General features: G+C 37.9%; 1 protein-coding gene across 5 annotated transcripts in view; it reads right to left on the reverse strand.

Annotated features, from left to right (window-relative positions):
• KIAA0825 (KIAA0825 ortholog) overlaps window positions 1–20,971 on the reverse strand; it is a 255,047-nt gene that overhangs the window by 47,647 nt on the left and 186,429 nt on the right. The window contains exon 21 of one of the 5 annotated variants that reach the window (XM_026866726.1): window positions 878–1,045. The exons of the other annotated variants lie outside the window; for them this stretch is intronic. Within the exon in view, the coding sequence (XP_026722527.1) occupies window positions 1,039–1,045 (7 nt within the window). The 3' untranslated portion in view covers window positions 878–1,038. Of the gene's footprint in view, window positions 1–877; window positions 1,046–20,971 lie in introns of those variants that run through there. 5 annotated transcript variants of the gene reach the window in all.

A 20,971-nucleotide genomic window follows, 5' to 3' on the forward strand; every position in this document is an offset into this window, starting at 1 on the left:
AAAAAGCTCGGCACCCAAACACCTGGCCACAATCAGTACTGCTGGGGACTAGTCAGTCACCTTGGCTAGCGGGTTAACAAACCCCAGGTTAACAAACCCCAGAGCTCGTTGTTCTCTGATATTTCTCACGGCACCAGGCTGAAGTAGCATTTCTGTTTAACATTGCCTCCTTCGCCCTTACTTGTCCATCCAAAGTTCTGTCCTAACTGGTCTTTCTCCAGCCCTGAAATCTTGTCCTGTAGCACATATATCCAGGAATCTTTTGCCTTTAATTAAGTTTTTCACCTTATCTTCCTGTTTGATAAACCCTTTGGCTTCTCCACCTTTCTCACTCCTGATTTTCATACTGCTGAGACCCTTGAATCAAGAAAAAAACCTTTGGCTTCTCTTGATTCTTAGTCATGAGATCAGAAGGGTTTCTCTCAAAATCAGATTCAGCTCCCAAAGCAGAAAGAAGAAAATCCCCCCAAAATCCATGAGGAACACAAAGCAGAGAAAGCCTGTGCCCTGGTTCCTCTCTGCCCACTGACAAAGGCTGCCAGCAGCTAAAAAAATCAGGAACCTGATAAAGCCAGTACACTTAATTATCAGAATAAAGCAATCTAGATGCAAGGAGAGTGATGTTATGGAGGAGCTCCTGCATCTTTTTCATGGAGAAACCGCCTATTCAACAGCATGTGCTGTATTACAAAGATGTGTATAAGAGACAGGCTTATAAGTCCCATATCCTATCTTGGAAGTATTTCTCCGTAATTACGCACACACAAATGATCTATGTGCCTGCCTTCAAATCTGGCCATAAATCTCTAGAAAAACCGAGTACATTTTTAGCAGCTTTGTAGAGTACCCAGGTAAGAGGACTTGTAGGTATCTTCTTTCTGTGAGCTACAGAACCCCATAGTTTTCCTCCAGCCTCCAGAATGCTTCCCTCAGGCTTTTTCCAGTGAAAGATTCCCAGTAACATAGAATTCCCACAAGATACCTTATATAAGCAGCATATCTTAAAGGGCGTTTTTTGGCTTCTTTTGTTACTGGAGATCAAATACTGCAGGAAAAGGAAAAAAAAAAAAACAACAAACCCACAAACCTTGGCAGAGTTTGTTTGCTTTAACATCATGGCCCATTCTTATCTATTTATCATCTGAAACTCTTCCATGACTAAGCTGTAGATGTCACTGCTTCACGTTCAGCCTCTGTGTGAACACCTGTGTCCCCCACCCAGCCTTCAGAGGCTCTGGACTTGACCAACCTCCAGAAGAGTCTACATTCCCTGTCAGGATTACATAGTATGGTAAGGAAATGAAAATGGCCTCTGACACTGATGAATCAAAGCGAAGGAGCAACGCCAGATGTTCCCAAGGACGAGGCTCCAAGAGAAGACCTCCCTGAACTGCTGCTGTCGGCTCTTATTAGATCCTGCCTGGAAAAAAAAGCTCGGCACCCAAACACCTGGCCACAATCAGTACTGCTGGGGACTAGTCAGTCACCTTGGCTAGCGGGTTAACAAACCCCAGGTTAACAAACCCCAGAGCTCGTTGTTCTCTGATATTTCTCACGGCACCAGGCTGAAGTAGCATTTCTGTTTAACATTGCCTCCTTCGCCCTTACTTGTCCATCCAAAGTTCTGTCCTAACTGGTCTTTCTCCAGCCCTGAAATCTTGTCCTGTAGCACATATATCCAGGAATCTTTTGCCTTTAATTAAGTTTTTCACCTTATCTTCCTGTTTGATAAACCCTTTGGCTTCTCCACCTTTCTCACTCCTGATTTTCATACTGCTGAGACCCTTGAATCAAGAAAAAAACCTTTGGCTTCTCTTGATTCTTAGTCATGAGATCAGAAGGGTTTCTCTCAAAATCAGATTCAGCTCCCAAAGCAGAAAGAAGAAAATCCCCCCAAAATCCATGAGGAACACAAAGCAGAGAAAGCCTGTGCCCTGGTTCCTCTCTGCCCACTGACAAAGGCTGCCAGCAGCTAAAAAAATCAGGAACCTGATAAAGCCAGTACACTTAATTATCAGAATAAAGCAATCTAGATGCAAGGAGAGTGATGTTATGGAGGAGCTCCTGCATCTTTTTCATGGAGAAACCGCCTATTCAACAGCATGTGCTGTATTACAATACCTCTCACTGCTTGGGGTATGAAGTCTATCGGTGATGAAGAAAAATCCTGTTTCATTTTCTCTTTGTTTTGTCATCTTCCCTGTTTGTTTTTGCCAGGAGATAGTTTCCCGAGGAAGTCTCACCGCACTGACACGAGTTGCACCAACGCGCCAGCGTGAGGACCCCCACTGGTGGTCTCCTTCGTGAAAGAACCATCAGTAGATTCACATTTCAGACCCGCAACAAACCATTCTACGTGATTAGCAACATCCACAGTAAATAAGCCTCACAAGAGTCCTTTCAGCCTTTGCTTTGGGCTGATAATTGCCAGGAATACTGATTTACAGGTTCAGTGGTCCATGGTGGTCAGGGTGATGACTCAAACCGCTCCTCAACCAGCCTTCCTTTGCCATCAGATGATCATCACTTCTCACGCTCTCCCTCATAGGTATAAATGCTATTGCTAATCTTCAGCTACCTGAAAATATCTCTCCAGAGATGTTTTTTTGAGGCTTGACTAGTCATTTGACAACTTGCAAAGAGGCAAATGCATACTGATGAAATTGAGAGCTGGGTGTTGTCCAACGGTAAATGAGTTTGGCAGGGAAACAGAAAAATCATGGCAAAAGGTTTCAGTTGCAACCCAAGAACAAGCAAAGATACTGTAAAGAGAGAAGGCTCAGGTCTGTCCCTTCCAGAATATAACAAACCATACTCTGCACTTAGAGGATGTTGAGTACAAGAGCAGCGCTTTTTTAAAGAGAGTTGGGTCTTAAAGGTGAAACAAGTGAGAGATTAAAATGGTGGATTTTGACACAGGCAGATACAACAAAACATACGTTTTATAAATATAAATATACTCAAAGTTTTCTAGGACCTCCTCTCATTATAGTTTGAGATTATTATGCTGGACGTAAAATTTGTACTTGCCACAGCAATCTGGGATGGCGCGCCCAAATTTTGTGACCCACCATAACAAACGGCTTCACAAGATTCATGTTTAAATCCACCAAAAACAATTACCTATTGGTTGCTAGCAGTCAGATGTAGTAAAGTTTCCAGCTAAAAGAACTGACCAATAAGAAAATCCCATGCTGATTTTCTGACACGGCATCTCCTGGGAAATAACTTCATCAACTTCGGCAAAATGGTCTTCACCCACCCCATATTGCATTGGTGCTGGAAATCCCGCTACTCCTGAATTACTTGTCCTTGCTTAGCTGAATGAACCCAGAAGATGTGTAAAGTAAATTTACTCCGCATGGCTTCCCCCTTCCTCTTAGCCATAAAGGTGAAGGAAGCGCAGAGTCAAACCCATCTGCCCATCTGCTACCCTACGACCCATCCACTGCATTCTTCGGTGAGACCAGTAACACTTCCCTGAACATCTGTAGGTTTTGTTAAGTACCTTGCAATACATCATAGGAAAAATCACAGGCAATACTGTTAAGGAAAGGAATGTTGCAGCATGAGTTACCTGCTCATAATACTAAATGGTTATTAATGCAAGCGCTCACCTGATGGATCCAACGATTAACTGTCCCAATGATCAGTTTTGTTGGCACAATGAAGTGGAATGGAAACAGTTCTCTTTGATATAGTTAAAGTTCTGCATTTAAAGCAAAAAAGCGCCACCCCAACAGATGAATCATAACATGAGCTCAGTTCCATGTAGGTGGATGAATGGGGGTCTCTCATGTATTTCAGATTTCGTCCAGTAATAATCCTAAAACAAACCTTTACATGGTTCTGAAAGACCAATAGGAATCAATGAAATCTGCAAAAATTTCCAAGTACCATATTTTCACTGGCTATTCACCTAAATTGATGGACTGACTTTTGGTATTATTTGAAATCCTTCCATTACTCATTGCATTTTTTATTATAGCAAAGTTGGATGACACATGACTAGTCTAGACGAAACAAAAATTCAAGTCAAAACCAAGATGCCCTTCAGTTTTTCACAGCAACAGGCAATGTTGTTGCGGTCAGGAGAAGCAGAGAGTCTGTCCGGTCTCCATCTTCAGGGTCTTCCAAAAGCAAACTAGATAAATCCCTGAACAACCCGGTCTGACCTCATAGTTGACCCATAGAGGTCCCTTCCAACTTGAATTAAGCTATGAGTCTACGAGCGCTCCAAGCGCTTCACCTGTTACTGGTGGATTATGTGTATATATATAGTTTGTTACTTGATATTACTTATTTTTTTCCACAAGTCTGTTATTTAACTCATTCTTGCCTTGCTAAGCTCCGTGCCAAACAGAAGGAACATCCTTCTACATTAGCAACATTGATTCTCAAGTACTTACAATGATCTTTACATTTCTTCTATGCTAATTAGCCCACATATTCCAGATTCTCATTCCAAGTGGTGGGTGTGGGAGAGGAGGGAATCTCCATCATTTATCAAAGGTTAAGACTACATCCTGAGATAATTTGGCTTGCTCCTTTAAAAGAAAGTCACTGCACAACTGAAAACTGTTAGCGGTTTGTAAGACATAAACAAGGAATAAATAATACACTCTCCGATTTGAACTTTAGGCTAGCAATAAATTACTGAAGAAAGCTGTGTTCAGTACAGTGCAGCATCCAAAAATTCCATGCTTTTTCATGTCATGAACCGTGCTCAATTATTGCTTACTGGAAATAGATTATTTCAGACAATAGGCAATTCTAACGACTCTGCCTATTCTGTTGAATTCATGTGCAGGGCACTTCTCTAACTTCTCTGCTAAAATGGATGTCCACTCAAATGTATCCCTTCAGTTTCCCTCTTAAAAATAATGTGTGCCGCTGAGGTGCCTCTTTGGTATCTACTGCGATTTAAATTTTATATTTAAACAAAATTAAATCATTAACAACCCGTGTTATGAATGACTTAGGATGCCATGCCGTTCTGGCTGTTGCAGCAACACTAGAATGAGGTTCTGAAGTCTGTAAAGGTAGGATATTTTAACATGCACTTTGACCATTAATGACCAAAATTACCATTAGTGTATCAAACACAGCTCCAAATGCTTCAGCATTTTAGAAAGCTACTGCAATTTCTATTTATTTTCTGAATCATTCTGTATAAATCCATTTTACGACGTTTGGGATTTTGGTTTAGAGAAAGAAAACAAAGGAGGCAGAAATCCATCCCCTGTTTTCACAAAAGGAATGTAATAATCTAGACAAATGTTACCGTTTCTGCGACTTTATAATCAACATAATCAGTGTACCTATTTTTTAAGAATAATATCACTTAAATGGCTCTTTATATTTACTACTTAACTACTTCACTCTGCCAAAAATAAAGGTCATTAAAATCATCTTGAAGCTTGACTTAGATTTCAGAACTAACCTGCAAGTTGTAAAACCTTTAAGTATGTTCCATTTAACGCATTTAATAGATGTAAAAGCTCACAAGTGATGATATAAAGGATAATTTACGCTTGCAATGCATTTTTGTCCAATTAATAGATTGCCTGTGTGTTGCATATTTTGCATGACAAAAGAGCAGAATATTAAACTGCCATTCATAATGAAAATGCACTTTGCAAATTAAAAGTGCCGAAACAGAAATTTTTCACCCTGTTTAGGAAATAAACAGTCCTTAACCAATTAAACCGCATTGTAATAATTCTATGATTTATTGCAAGTTGTTTAACTTTCAAAACTCGGCTAACCCATATTAAGGTCACAATCCATCATGTCTTGCTTGGAAAGCCAGCAAATAATGGCTGTTGTATTAGCTGCTTTTGATGATAGTATGAAAGAAGTATTAGCACTTGTCAACAAAACTGCTTACAACATAACATTAGCATGCATGGGCTGCTGTACCTATTTATTATTCTGGCAGCTTCACACATATTGTTACAAGCTTATAAAACATTTTGTCGGGTGGAAACCGAATGTACACTGTTTGGTTTTCTGATAGACTGGCAGCATAAATGTCTGGGCTGACTTAGTTTAGTTTAAGTGTAAATAGAGACACAAATTCTTCAACCTGTTCTCTTATTGATACTGAAAAGTGCTGAATTATTCAGCATCCAACTCTTCTGTTTGTGTCTATCACAGTTATCAATTACCCATCAGTCTTCTTGTCAAAACAGAATGGATTAATCTGGCTGAAAACAAGACAAATAAGTGGATACTATAACAGGGGTGCAGGGTTGCCAAACTGTCAAAGGGAAATCCAGGCAGTGACATTTGCCGTCAAAAGTCAGATATCTGGCTTAAGTGAGCAAATTATTTCCCTTTACGAGCCAAGAATGCACTTAGCTTACCGTAAGTAAATTAATCTGCCTACTTTGACTACTAATGCATTATCAACAGCGATAGTCACAGCAATTTTGTACTTACTGCTCATACGCCTTTATGGCCCAACGCTTTGTCTGCAAGTCGATTCCTGAGTATAAATATACATAAAATACCGGTTTATTTTAAAACTAAAAGAGAATTACTTGAACACATGAACTTCTCAAGTGTGGTTACTTGTGTTGGTTTGATCCATCGTGCACATCAGTTGATAAGAGATCAAGTAAATCTTTGAACGGCAGGTCTGTGGGATACACCCAACTTCTGTTAAGTCTAACCTTTCACTTTCCTCCCGAGCTTTAAACTTTGAAATCTTGCTTGGCAGCTCTTTAGGCCCGTCTATTACTCTTGAAAAAGCATACAGGTGCATGTGATTTCATTCGTACTTTTAAGATGAAACGTTAGTAAGATGGCACCCAACTTGGGACAAAGGTTTGGCACCCATTGAGTCGTCTTGGATTCCTATCAGAGGTTTCTGGTGTTTTTGCTGCTGCGCTTTTTTTTTTTTTTTTTTTTTTTTCCTCCTCTATGGTAATACTATCAGAAATGACTTCTAAAACTATTTTAGGTAATCATCACTCATGCCTGGAGCGTTGCACTCATGGCAGCAGACATCAAGAGCTTAGCGTAAGCCAATCTTTTCTACTATATAGAAATATAGTAGAAAACAGCAGTAAAAGCTGTTATATTTTATGCATTTCACACTTATTTTGGAAACTTGTCTGCCACCCTGTTCAAATACTTACACAGACATGTATCTTTAAGTATCATGTTCTGGACTTTAAAATGGAGGTTAAAAGTTGTCAATATTTTCTGATATTTGCAAAATAATATCAAAAAGCATATTATTCACAAAATCTTGGACAAAACTTGCACTGTCTGCTAAACAGTTTGACAGGACAAAAGAATTATATCCATGCGTTCCTACATCAATTATTGTCATTCCAAAAAAAAAAGTCAAAATATGGTCAAGAGTACTATGAGGTTAATAAAATAATTTCTATTCTTTCTCTTGTTAAGCCTCCATTTGCAAAAATGAGACAGAAATTAGCAAGGGTATTTTGCAATCATTTCCCCAACGTGCTTGACCCACTGCTGATCTCTCTGAATATTCACTAAACATACAATGAAACCCATTATACATCAGATAATTTCAGTAAAGCAGCAAAATTTACCTGTTATATGTTAATCTTCGATTTTTTTTTTTCATTTCTATTAGGCATGAATAGTACACAGCTGGCTCTGTTAACCACCTGATATTAAGCATCAGGATTCACTGACAGACATTTAACAGTCAAGAAAAGATTGCACTGGATCTGCTAGTTATGAAAGTTATTCAGACTGTGTAATTCAGCGTTGCTAGACATCTGCTCAGTTCTTTGACTTTTAATAACTCTAAGACTCTACTGTCAGAATTGATAAAGAATATATATATTCTAATATTTCTCGTTCTTCTTTTGGAGATATGTTCATTGTGATCTGTGAATTTTTTTTGTGAAATTAGTGTCAGGTCCATGTCTGATTTAACTCTCTCGATCAGTTCTAAGTGAAACAGCGTAAAGAGATCTCAGACATCTTTCAGAAAGACCTTACCAGTTCCAACCAGGAAACAATATAAACCTACCCGTGACTTAATTCTTGACAAAACGGTTCTGTTCTCTAGCAAATTAAGGAATCATTTTTTTTTTCCCCATGTGATTGGTGAGAGCAACTATTGTTATTATAAAAGATACAAAATAATTTAAACAGAAGAAATTGGTTGCTTCATGTCAAAGGTTTTAAAAAACTAGTGACAGAAATCAATCATTACAATGGAAAGAAAATTGCAGCAGAAACACTGCTTCTCCACTTTGGATATGTCAGAGAATAATTTTTGTTTTAATATGAAATTCTCCGTCTTGATTTTAAGATCCAGTGTATTTATTTGTTTGCCTAAAAAGTTATTAATTTTGAGTACTAGACATATCTGAATGCTTGAAAAGTGCCTCATTTTTTCACTCAATGTCCACTGGATTTCCAGCAAAAAGAAAACAAATGTTTCATTACTGTCTGTCATATGAGAAAATTAGGAGAATAATAATGCTGGCATTATCAATCTGTTGAAACACCAGCCAAGATTGAACATTCTCTTAAGGTAAAATTGCGCTATTCGACATCGCTCCTGTAACTTCATAAGATGGTTTCCTATGGTAAACAAGTTCCAGTTCTAATCTCACTCTGTTTTTTCCCAGAGACACGCACACACCTGACTTGGCTAAGAGGGCTTTTTTTTTTTTTTTTTTTTTTTTTTTTTTTTTTTTTTTTTTTTTCTTTTAATACCTAATCTTAATAAAGATTGCTGTTCATGAAGCATTATCTAGATGAGAATATCAAGCAACCAAATGGGTACGTCTGTTTAGCTTTTATTCTGCAATTCAGAAAAAAAAATAAACTAAAATTAAGAGATGAATGTAAGTCTGTTGCTATTGTGCTTCTGCTGTGGAAGCAGAAAAGGCAGAATCAAGAGGTCCCGTCAGTGTCAGGGTCTCCCACAAGGCTGTTGGAGATGCCTTTGTGCAGTCAACGACCTGGCCTTAGCCAAGCTGGGGATGAAAACCCCTAACAGAGGTGCAGAATGCGATGCTCTGACCGAGTCGCGACACCTTCATGGAAACATGCAAGAGGTAAACTCGTATCGGAGTGTTGACAGGAGATTAACGTGCAACAAAACACCTCACTTGGCGGTTTCCTCCATGGATCGTCAAAATGTACGGCAAGTTAAAGCACACTTCATGCTAGGCACAAAATTAAGAAGAACTACCTAAAATCCAGCAAGCACGTTACCAGGAGGCACTTGAGATCATCAAAATTTCTGTTCAGATACTGAAAAATCGTATTTTGGCATTTTAAGTGAGATTTTGCAAAAACAAAGCAAAGCATTTGTGCTGTTTATCGTACGGCTTCAGAGGAATTTTCTGAACCTGAAAGATGAAACAAAACAGAAACCCGAGGTAATACCAAACCTACCTGCAGAACTAAAAAGGTTGGGATGATGCCGAAGAACATTTTCAGAATTCTTAGGGACTTCTATTAACCCTTTTTCAAAAAACTAAGCTAAATTAAATCGTGGCAAATTATATTATCTTTCCGTAGCTTTAAGTTTTAGTTAAGGACTAGCCTCTCCAAAGAATTAAATTAATTATGTAGAAAGTAGTGGCAATAATGTTAAAAATAATTCTAAAATGCTGACAGTTCCCAAACTGATAGATGTAGAGTGCACGGGCCTTATATAATTACTTGAAATTATTACTATTTTTATTACAAACCTACCAGGTTAAGAAAGTGTTGAATTTACTCGGCTGCCCAGAGTACCTGCTCCTGTTACTAACCTGCTTGTTTCAATAGGGTAGAATCTGTCTTGTTTAAAGCATTTGCCAAGTAGAGCTAGTATCAACCACTTGGTGTTTGGAAACATTTGTGGTCTCACAAGGCCAGATTTTACAGTGGTCTAAGTTGTTATTTCAAGTTAATTCTATGCATTTTCTGGGGAAAAAAAAAAAAAAAAGGCAGGAAGTTAAATTAGAAAGTAAACTATGACAACTCAGCACATTTGAATGGTGTTCTATCACAATTCAGACAGTGCACTTCTGCCAAATCTCAGACAAGTGATTTCCTTTCTGAATCCCACAAAGAGAGGACAAGGATGGGAACTTCCCCAGTGTCCAGGGCTTATGCTGATTTTCATCCTAAAAATACTCATCTCTAACTCTTCGAAGCTTATATGGAAGGAAGGAAAATTCCAAGAAGGGTTGTCTAAAGAACCCCTGCTCAGACCTCCAACATGTTATAAACGATAAAAACAAGACCCTGGCTAAGAAACTGACATTCTCAATTGCAGTAATAATGAGATAAATGAACTGAAAACTACTTTTTATGAATCAAATTGATCAACCGATCACAGCACTTTTATCTCAAGTCAAGGTATGCTTTAAGGAAATGGTGGCAAGCAGAATTTCTCTTTCAATCCAGAAGAAAGTCTACTTAAAGAAAAAAGACAAAAAATTCCTGCTGGGTCTTGGAACTTTTGGGTTCTTTTCATGAGGAGCCCACATGGCTATTAATACCGTGGGCTGCGTTGAGTCAGAGTCACAAGTATCTGGAACCACATCTCTGTCAAACTCAATAGGAGGGTCTGCTTTCTCCTACTCATGCTTTTGACTTTAAATGTTTTATTTTGAGCTGTTTTCTTGGCCAAGAGGGGAAACAAATACCACTCTTTCTAATTAGCACTAACTTTTTGAGAATGAAGCGTCTGAGATAACATCATCGCTATGAGTAACTTGCTTTCAGAACACACCTACGGGTATTCGGTAGTACAAGATCTGTCTACTTTTGATAACACTGTTACACTTATAATCATGGAAACATTCCAAATTTCTCTCAAAATGTCACAAAGAGCTACTTAGAAAAATATCATTGAAATGAACAGCAAGTTTAAAAATTACAATCGTTGATCAAAATGAAAAACACTGATAACGTTAACCATCATTATCAAGTAGAGCTGACATGGAACTTCTGTTTCTACTGAAAAGATATCTTAATGGAAAATATTGTTTAAGGAATAAGTCCTTTGCAGAAGAAACTTTTTCAGTGAAATTTCTTACTTGCAAAGTGAAGAACATAGGTTAAAAAAATCCTGTTTCTGTCCATTATTTTGATTAAATCCAACTGTTTCATCTTACGTCAGTTCAGCAATAATGGAAGCTTATTTGAGCTGCTCCTACACCTTAGACTGTGGATGGATCGAATGCCTCATATCTCTCATTATTTCTTATGGGGAAGATTTTTATCCTGAGCACGAATCTTTGGGTTAGTGAACAGAAGACTGAAGTGCAACATTGCTAAAATGAACCAAATGAAACATTTCCATTTATGTCAAAATGGAACAGAAGCCATGCACAGATCAGGCCAGAGATGCTCTATACTGAACTGTGCTTGAAAATGCTTCAAAATCGCCTGGTTTGGAAAAAAACAACAAATTTATTTCTCAGTGTTGGTAAGAATTGTTTAAATAAAGATTATCACAGATCAGAAGACTAAGCACTGTAGTATTCATATATGTGAGAACAGAAATACATTTCATTTCTCAGCCACCCCTGATTTTTATAAATCTACTGTTTGGAAACTGATTCTGACTGGACCATTCTATTGATTCTCGTTCGGAAACAATCCAAACTCTTATCCCTGTAAAGCATGATATGTTAGTGAAAATAAAACACAGTCCATACCAGCTTTACAGATTTCTATGGTCCTTTTGGATCCATACAGGTTATGCCGAGTTTTATGTATTACAGTACTCATAGACGAGAAAAGTTCTGGATACGTCACTGAAATCTAAGTGTCATGTTTTCTTACCAGTACCACTGCATAGTCATTCTTAAGGCACATAAACAAATATATAAATATATAAAAAGTCAAAAGTGAACTGAACTTTTTTTCCAAAAGCTCACAGGCTGATAAAAAGCAGTCACATTGAATTTAGTAGTATTACATGTATATTTATATATTAACTATTTATTTATTAACTTGTAATGTTAATTAAAAGATAGATGATTATTTGATCTATCTACCTAGCACTGATCAATTTTATTTTCTTATCTTAAACTCGTCCTGATCAAGGAGAGGCTAGCAGACAAGGGCTATATCCCTTTTTTCTTCATCCAACAGCTTGCTTTCTTCAAAAATCTTTAGGTTTATGCGGAAGTCCAGAGGAACGATGATAGATCACGTAGTCATAGTGAACTAGCTTTCAAATAGATAGCACAAGTATCGACAAAATCACAGTTATGTCATGCTGGGCCTTGGCAAGAAATACAAAACCTACAGGAGAACCTCAGCAAGGTCATCAACCCTAATCTGCTGCTGTGGCAATGGGACTCGCTAAAGTAGCTTAAAACAGAGTAGAATGTAGACGGTACGCAAAAATATTCTTACTTTGGGAGCGGAACGATAAATTAACAGCATTGTATGTATGAAGTACACACAATAATTTGCATAAGCTGCAAATGCTTTACGGTTTTGGAGAGGAACAGAAAACAGATAGCAAGGGGGATATGGACAGGGCACTGTGCTCACCAGCCACGGAAGACGGGCATGGTGCAAAGCTCTACGCCCTGCATGAACACGTTTTAGAAGACGCAAGGAAGAGGAGTTTCTCTTGCAATAAAATTTCCGGAAACGTTTTTAAAAAGGATAACCTAGAAGGAAGGCACATGAAAGCAGATGTAGGATGGTGACATCGCTTTACACAAAGCAGTTCTTCCAATCCTAACTACTTAGAGAACGGCTGCTTTTCATCCGTTTTGTGCCTTCCTCCCTTATCACTACCCATTAAAACGCACAGTTCTGAGGAAAAAAGACTTCTCTCCCTCCAAGACCTAACTTGGTTACTAAAACCATTGTGGGGCAGTTACCTCCAGGCTAGTTTCGTGTTGTATGAAAATACATTTTATACGAGTTAGTTATGAATTTGCCATCTTTCCACTTCCCTTGTGTTCTTTTCTCGTGGCGAAAACAGAAGCTCCGAGTACCATCTCTATACATCAGTTACATATTTCATGTCTGACGAAATACTGTTTTCAGGTACAATGCAATCTTTCTAATCTTGCACCATGCGTTCTGAGCTCTCCCCAGTCTGCCACATCCATCGTGAGAGGGGTATCCACCATGGGAAATAACATTCAAAATGAGACAGAGCTCCTGTAATGATATTTCTGCATTATTCTCTAGCCTATTCTTTTTGCATACCCTAATTTCTTTTTGACAGCAACCTCAGTTTTAACAGAAATTTCCATTTTTCTTCTAAATTAATATTGCTAATACAGTAAGAATTGAGGAAAGCATATGAATGCTTCACATTTTCCTCCTCCTTTACTTTGCACTTCATCTGATACTGTACCTACTGTTATTTAACTTGGTCATGATTATCCTCTGGACTTGACTTAAAGATAAAAAAAAAAAAAAAAAAAAAAAAAAAAAAAAAGAGAGATAGTCATGAACAGAACAAGACCAAAGCCACGCTCATCAACACCACGTAAGTTTAAAACTTGTCATCCAAGAGCTGAATAAGAAGTTTATTCGAAAATGTCAGCAAAACCATTTTGTGATCGAGTGATCGTCCACATCTGGAGATCCAGGGCAGCTGTTAACACCTGGTTTAGGTATTAACCGAAATGCTGTACCGCTCTTGTGGTGACTTCAGCAGTACATAACTCACGCACAGGTGCGACAGTACTCATCCTGCTCTTACGGTGGCATCACTGGAACTGGGCCAGCCCCGCCATCGATGTAAGCCACCACGCAGAATCATTAGAATAACTGACCGAATTTCAAGGTGCAAGTTAAACAACAATCCCTTTGGATTATCTCTTTCCCAGGTCCCCTTCTCAACAAGTAGCGCGGTCTATTTAATGTGACATTAAAGCCTGAAACCTCACTCTGTTGACATTAAAAACAAGACCTGCTTCTTTATTCCTAAAGGCTGTACATATCAATACGTGTATTTTTAAAAGCAACAGGATCCAGCACCAAGACCACTTAATCAGCTGGGTACTGGCACTAGGTATCTTTAAAAGCTTAATTAAAAAATAATGAAAAAGCACATAGCTGGATATTTCCTGCCATTATTTCATAAAGTATAATTCAAGTTATAATCTCCCTCACTGGACTGGAATGAACAATAATGCAGAGTCTGATTCATCTCAGCTGTTGCTTTTTGTGAATTATGAAGTGTAACTGCTAAAAGAAAAAAAAAAAAGCAAGTTTTATTTGAGAACATACAGTTCTCTTCATACAGTAATAATTTGCTGAAAGTGTACTCTAACACATTATGCGCATCAGCTTTAACTAATTAAATAAGACATAATTGAAATAAACACATAATGACAGAAAAGGTTAGAGACCTGCTTCCTCATTGCCACTGCAAAGATAATTCTGTTTAATTGTAAATTAACTTAGAGCCCATTTCAATACATAAGATCCTCCTCAATTTAAAAAAATATCAGTTGAAGAAAACAAACATTTTCCTTTCAGTTCTTTCAGGCTCACATATTCTGGCTGTTTCAATACTTTATTTATACTAACTGTGCGCCCATGAGTTCCCAGGTCCATTTAATAACTAGAATTAACTAAATAAACATAAACACTAACTGCCTGAATAAAGTCAAGATATCAAATGTGATATCCTGTGTGAACTAAACGGGAATGTATTTGCAATTTAAAATATAATTCATCATAATGAAAATGTAAAGTGGTGGTTCTGCTTTATTCGGTATGGCAGGTTAGGGATCCCTGTGAAGCTACATTGAAGCAAGGAGTAGATTAATAATTTAATTTGGTTCAGAACTGTGCAAGTGGGGCGCTGCGTGCTTTTATTCTGTAACCAGCTGCTGACCCTAATATGGATCAACCAATTAGACATCTCTATTTAATTGTTGGGTGACCCATCTAAAACTCACTAGGAATTTTCATTATAAACAAAACTCAGCGGCCTAAAAGAATCCCAGCTATCCCCCTGGTGGAAGCAGTTGGTTTGATGGAGGCACACAAAGGAGCTCAGCAAACGAAAAAAAAAAAAAAAATTGCAAGATCATTTTAGGCTGTGTTCTGTGAAAGAACATCTTAATATAATGAGCCTTTTTTCGATATCCCTTGGCGAAGCATCAGCCCTCTCAGATAACCCCACACAAAGCAAATACCATTCGTCTGAAGTTACATTTGCTCCTTGTTATCACAACTTATGCCACTTAATTCATTATTCAACGAATTCACTTTCTTGTTTATTAGATGCAAGGTAGCCGCTCATCCCTAAAGGCCATGTATGCAAAAGACTGCTTGTAATCCTGTCACTTCAAACCTCTCCAGGCTTTTACATTGCTTCAGGAATTAGGAAGAAAGAAGCAAACAATTTAGATTTATTCATGCTGATATTAAATCCGTATCTGATAAAGGAAATGAGAGAAATGCTACAGAGCTAACTTAAAATCTATTGATACAGATCAACAGAATATGTTATTCCCTGTATTTGTGAAAGCTAGCACATTCACTTCTGCAGCATAAAAAAAACCAAAAAACAACCAAACCAAAAAAACCCAAAACCCTAGACTGTATCTTATGTCTTTAAAAGATCTGATTAAAAAAATAAAAAAGTATTTGTTTCTCACGTTCCTTCCTCCCACTGAAAGGTATCTCAGCATCTTTTCTCAAGTGCATTTGATATATTCAGTCTACCATCACTACCAGAATTATCTGCTCAAGTGCTGAATGCTTGCAGTGAGCATATTAAAAATCAGAAATCAAATGCCACAGATATCAAATTCCACAATGTTTTAAATGCCCTTTGTTATACAACGGACTTTAAGGTACGTTTCAGCTGATTTCGGTCACTCGTTGAATGTGTGCGCTCCAACGTTTTCAATTGTGACTTCTGCTAATGATAGATTTAATAGATTTAAGAGCACAAAATAAGAGCTTCAACTCTTTTCACACTGCAGTAACAGTCATCAAGATGTTTCAATTTTACTCTGTAACCTTATGCTGTTAGAATCATTAAAATGCAAATGAATTACTGAATTAAACAGACTTTCAGTACACTCTTAGCACAATTAATATTGTATAAAATTATCTGCATAATTATACACACTAACGTTTATATAAGGCATTGTAAAAAACCACAAATCAGAAAGTGCATGTAAAACTGGTAAGCAGTGGGGAACAGGCTTCTACATATGAAAATGTAATTGGCAGTTTACTGTTAGTACCCTACACGACTGCAAATAGACTTGTGCATCTCACGTATCAGGTATTAACATATTTTTTTAAAATATTATTTTTCTTAGTGTGAGTACATCAGTCTCACGATGCGCAATAACGCACTACTCACGAAAGCTCACGGCAATTATTTTCTTAATAGCGACTTCTTAAAAATTATAATTGGTGACCTGCCATCACGTAAACGGTAAAAGAGACAACAACAAGAAAAAAAAAAACAAAAAAAACCCAAAAAACACCACACCAAAACCCACACTGCAGGTATGCATCTCAAGAAGTGATGGAACCACTCGAAATAAACCGGCATTTTAAATATAGTCGTTTATGGGCTAGAGTTACTACAGTAATTTTTTTTTTTTTTTTTAAGACTATTTTATACTCCTCTAAGTCTGTGTGATGTGGGTTGCCACTTTAAGAGTACACGTACGTCTCTTAGTAATCCTGCAGGTATTACAGAATACACGCACTATGACCGTCACAATTCGGGAACTGATTCACCTGAATAATTAACCTTTTACCCCAGCAGTACGCCAGTACAAGATGTATTTGAAATGAGGCAAGTATAGAAATCGTCTTCATAACGTGTAAGGCAAAACCCAACTGTTTTCTCTATGTCAGGTAATAGCGTCAGTGGCTGGACTGTGGAGGAATCTGTATTCGTGCTCACCTTGACGTTCGGAAATAATTCTGAAAAATTAGTAGTGAATAATAATGAATGGAAACTTTTCTGCTAATATACAGAGAGCCCCAACTTTATCCTTTATTGTGCAATGTTTGCATTTTTGCACGTGGGAGATTTTAAAAGTCACCCAGTGATTTTTATAGTGCAACCGTATGCTAGATAAAGATATTTAAGCTGTCAGTATAAACTGCTTCTGTTTTCATTTTGCATTTAATTTCAATGCCAGACTCAAGGCATAAATTTTTCATCACCTGCAATGCTATGAATAAAAGATTAAAAAAAGAACTGAGAAGAAATTCTAACACATGCGGTGCATGCAGCACATTGTGCAGACACACTGTGCATAACTAGATGTTTAATTTCCATCACTTTTTCCTACGTCAGGAACACTATTATTTGGGTTCATACATCATGCAGCTAATTTCCAACATTTCAGCTCTGTGGAATTCAAATTTATCTAGCTCCGGACAATAATCCATTCAACACTCTTGAAAACTGGAGTTGATACACATATTGGTAAATTCACGTCGTACTTTCTTAACATTAAATAGAATATGTCTCTTGCCATCTAGTGTTGGCAAGTTAAGTACTATTAAAATATTTCAACAGCACATATTCTTGCCTTACTTCTTGAACTATCAGATGAATTACTCTTCTGCTAAGTTCAAAGAAGTAAGAATTACTAAAAATTTCCAAGCTAATTTCAATTTCTCATTAAAGCTTACTTCATATTTTAAGCCAAAGGATGTGATCAATCCCAAGAGGTGAAGATACGGGCTCACTCTGACGGAATTTTTTATTTAGCACTTAAGAGTGTTTTCAGTAACACTATGCATCTTTGGTTTTACTTTATTAACACTCAGAGGGCCTTGGATGAGATTCTGTTTCTCTCTCTCCAACAGCCTCTGCTGGATAAAGAAATGTGCTGTGGAATACACCTTTTTTTTGGCATTAATGGTAGACTTTTATTTGTCAGAAAATATCTGAGATTCGGAGTTTGACTTCTGCCTAGCAGCAAACTCTCAGGCACACCATATATATTCAGTCCAGTCCAATGTAAGAATTTTTTGTTTTGCTTTCGGACCATCTCTGAAAACATGCATCTGCACACTAAACTCCGTATACTGAAATTAATTTAAGGAAAGAAAGAAAGAAAGAAAAAAAAAAAAAAAGACACCATATAGTACTTGATATGAATATAATAATTTGTTAAAATGTGTCATAAAAACTTTGAAAAATAACCTCGAACAATGGTTGGAAGTGCTTCTGACTCAAGAAGTGCTGAAACATCTGTGCAAAGGCAATATCGTACTATTCCAGTCCCTGGCCTTTTCAGACTGGGGTGAGCATTGGAAAGACACATCTAATGGATGGTAGCTGGATTAATGTGATTTATGGTTGCCGGGACTGGCAGGGGTGAAATACAGCGTTCTACTAGATGCTGCCTTGACGTGCAGTGTAGCAGAGCTGGTGTAAGTCACCACGGCTGAAGAACTTTCAGAAGGACTGTGTGTTACAAATTCTCACAAACAATTTCCCCTGCTCCCAGTAAGCACTCCAGCAGATTAAAAAAAAAAAAAAAAAAAAGTAGAGTATGACTATTGAACTATTTTCACATCCGTTGAAAAGTTGTAGATTTGCACTGGACTGTGGGATACTGGTGGAGCTGCGTGACTTCTGCACTCACGACACTCATTTCCACTCGCTCTGTGCTTTCTCTAAACAAACAACGTTGCTTTCAGCTTTTCAAGCTGGTAAGGCACAAAAGCGAAATTACGTGTTTGTTTTTAGTGGGGCAGCACCAGTGGCAGCAATGCAGTTACTGGCAATTCCCTTCTACACTGCTGGCATCAGCTCTGCAAGGTGCTAAGCACTTTACTAAGACCTTTACTTCACACCGGATTAGAGGCCACCACTTCTGAGGATCTGAGCTCCCATTTTAACCAAATTTAACAAGTTATAGGCTGCAGTGACCTCACCACACGAGTCAGCAGGTGATGCCCACACGTGAAAACATGGTCATAGCCGTTTGCGTTCGGAGAGTTCCATACATTTTGCCTTTTCTAATTTATTTTGTCAAGACACGCAGTTCCATTACAATCTCATATTGTAACTGTGACGGAGTGTATGAGTAACCTGGGCATGGTGAGCGTGTGTATACATAAAAACAGAAATAAAAAACTGCAAACACGTAAGTGTTGTGCTTTAAACACCCTTAGGAGTGTAGATTCAAGGAATTAAAGTAACAGTGGAAAGATGTATAAGGAAATATGAGAATCCATCCTGTAGAGAATATCTAAACCCATCTCTAGTTCTTTACACTAATGTTTTAAATCAACAGTGGTGTCAATTGTCAGTTAGAAGGTAACACACTTTTTTCCATGCCACATCCTTAGAGAAACAACTTCAGTGTGTTCTCTTGGACTGTAGGTTCTTTCCTCGATTCACAGAAAAGACTGGAATTCAGAAATGGGAGGGGGAAAAGGAAAGCATGGTAAAACATTTATGAAGAGGGATGTAAGCAGCCGAAGAAAACAGGCACTTAGACTCAAGGCGCTTTCTGTTTCTAATCATTTTTCCATCACCCAGACAGTTTTTTTACCCCCAAAAAAGTGCGGCGTGTCTATGGATGAAGTCACTACGGTAGGCAGAGCCGTACACGATGCAGCTGCCCCCAGAGGGGACGTGTAGCCAACCGAGCATACACAGACAAGACGCTCCTCACCTGGACTCAGGTACCAGCACCACGTTCAGAACATGAAACCCACCCAGTGGGGACCAAAAGAGGACGAGCGACGGAGGATTTTCCACCACGTGCTACGCGCGGTTTGTCTTCCCTCAGAAATGATGTTGAGAAAATGAGACCAGGGCATGTGTTCCCATGATGACTGCTACCACACACCTTTCACATTGTTTTAATTGCTTTAAGGTGTTAATTACAACTCACACACGTGAACTAAATACAGGCACCTGTCTCGTTTCATAAAATAAGAGTGATGTAAAAGTTTGCCTCGCTGCTTGTCAGGGAGGTTATTTTAACGGTGCTTAAACAGCATTCAGTTCTGAATTTTCTAAATGTTAAATTGGGGAAGTCGGAAGATTCAGCTGTCTTTTGAGTCCTGCCGTGTAAGGGTTCATTTTAGATTAAGATTTTACAGATTTATCTGTTTATAACTTTAGAATGATATTGAATATTGGTGTGCAAATAATTCTTGAACTCCACAACCTAATAAATCTATAGACAGTGCTTTGCTGTGTCCATACACCTGTTATTACATCAGCTGGGTACTCATTTTAAACCAAGTGGTGAAGATCTGCCTTAAAGTTTCTAGGCTAAGTGGGATGAATTTAGGAGCTGATCTGCAATCTCATTACGAAGCAGAGCCACAAGAGCTTCGCGGCTTCTGTTGTTGTGAAATGAATGCTTACAGCGCACTCCTTTAGTTTACGTTGCTTTTCAGCTTCTACTTATTCTTAGCACAAGTTCAGGAGAATTCCAAGCTTCGAGTCTGGTAGTAATTTCAGCCAAAACAACGATTTCATTTCTAAAGCTCCACCTTACCTCATTGCTAAGTTTCACTTAAAATCACCATACAGTGATAGTTCATCATACAGTTTAATATGTAATTAATACTTATTTAAATTGATAATGTAAAAGTGCAACATGAGGTGCTAAGGAGTTGACAAAAATAATTTTTCAGTGTTCTGCATCTGCTTGCCTACCTACAACTCAAAGATTTTCTTTCTTTCATAATACACTATAATATGGTTACAAGTGCATTGAAATTCATCTTGTTAGAATGGTAGTAATATATCCCACCAGGACTACTGTTCCTAGTAGCAATTTAAAATAATTATTGTGAGACTTGATGCTAGACATCAGGTTTGCAATAGAATTACAATGAGGGAAGTGTATTAGAGACAAAACATTGCTGGAAGAAAACTTCATAATGGCGCAATTTGGAACTAAGCCTCAATTTTACAGTAATAGATTCTCTTTATGATGGCACAAAGGAGTAAATGCACTTAGCAAATTTAAATCTATTATTAATCACACTTTGTGGATTGCAGTGCAGAAAGGAG

The sequence above is a fragment of the Athene cunicularia genome (genome assembly GCF_003259725.1).
Source record: "Athene cunicularia isolate RWA chromosome Z unlocalized genomic scaffold, athCun1 chrZ_part3, whole genome shotgun sequence".
NCBI lineage: Eukaryota > Metazoa > Chordata > Aves > Strigiformes > Strigidae > Athene > Athene cunicularia.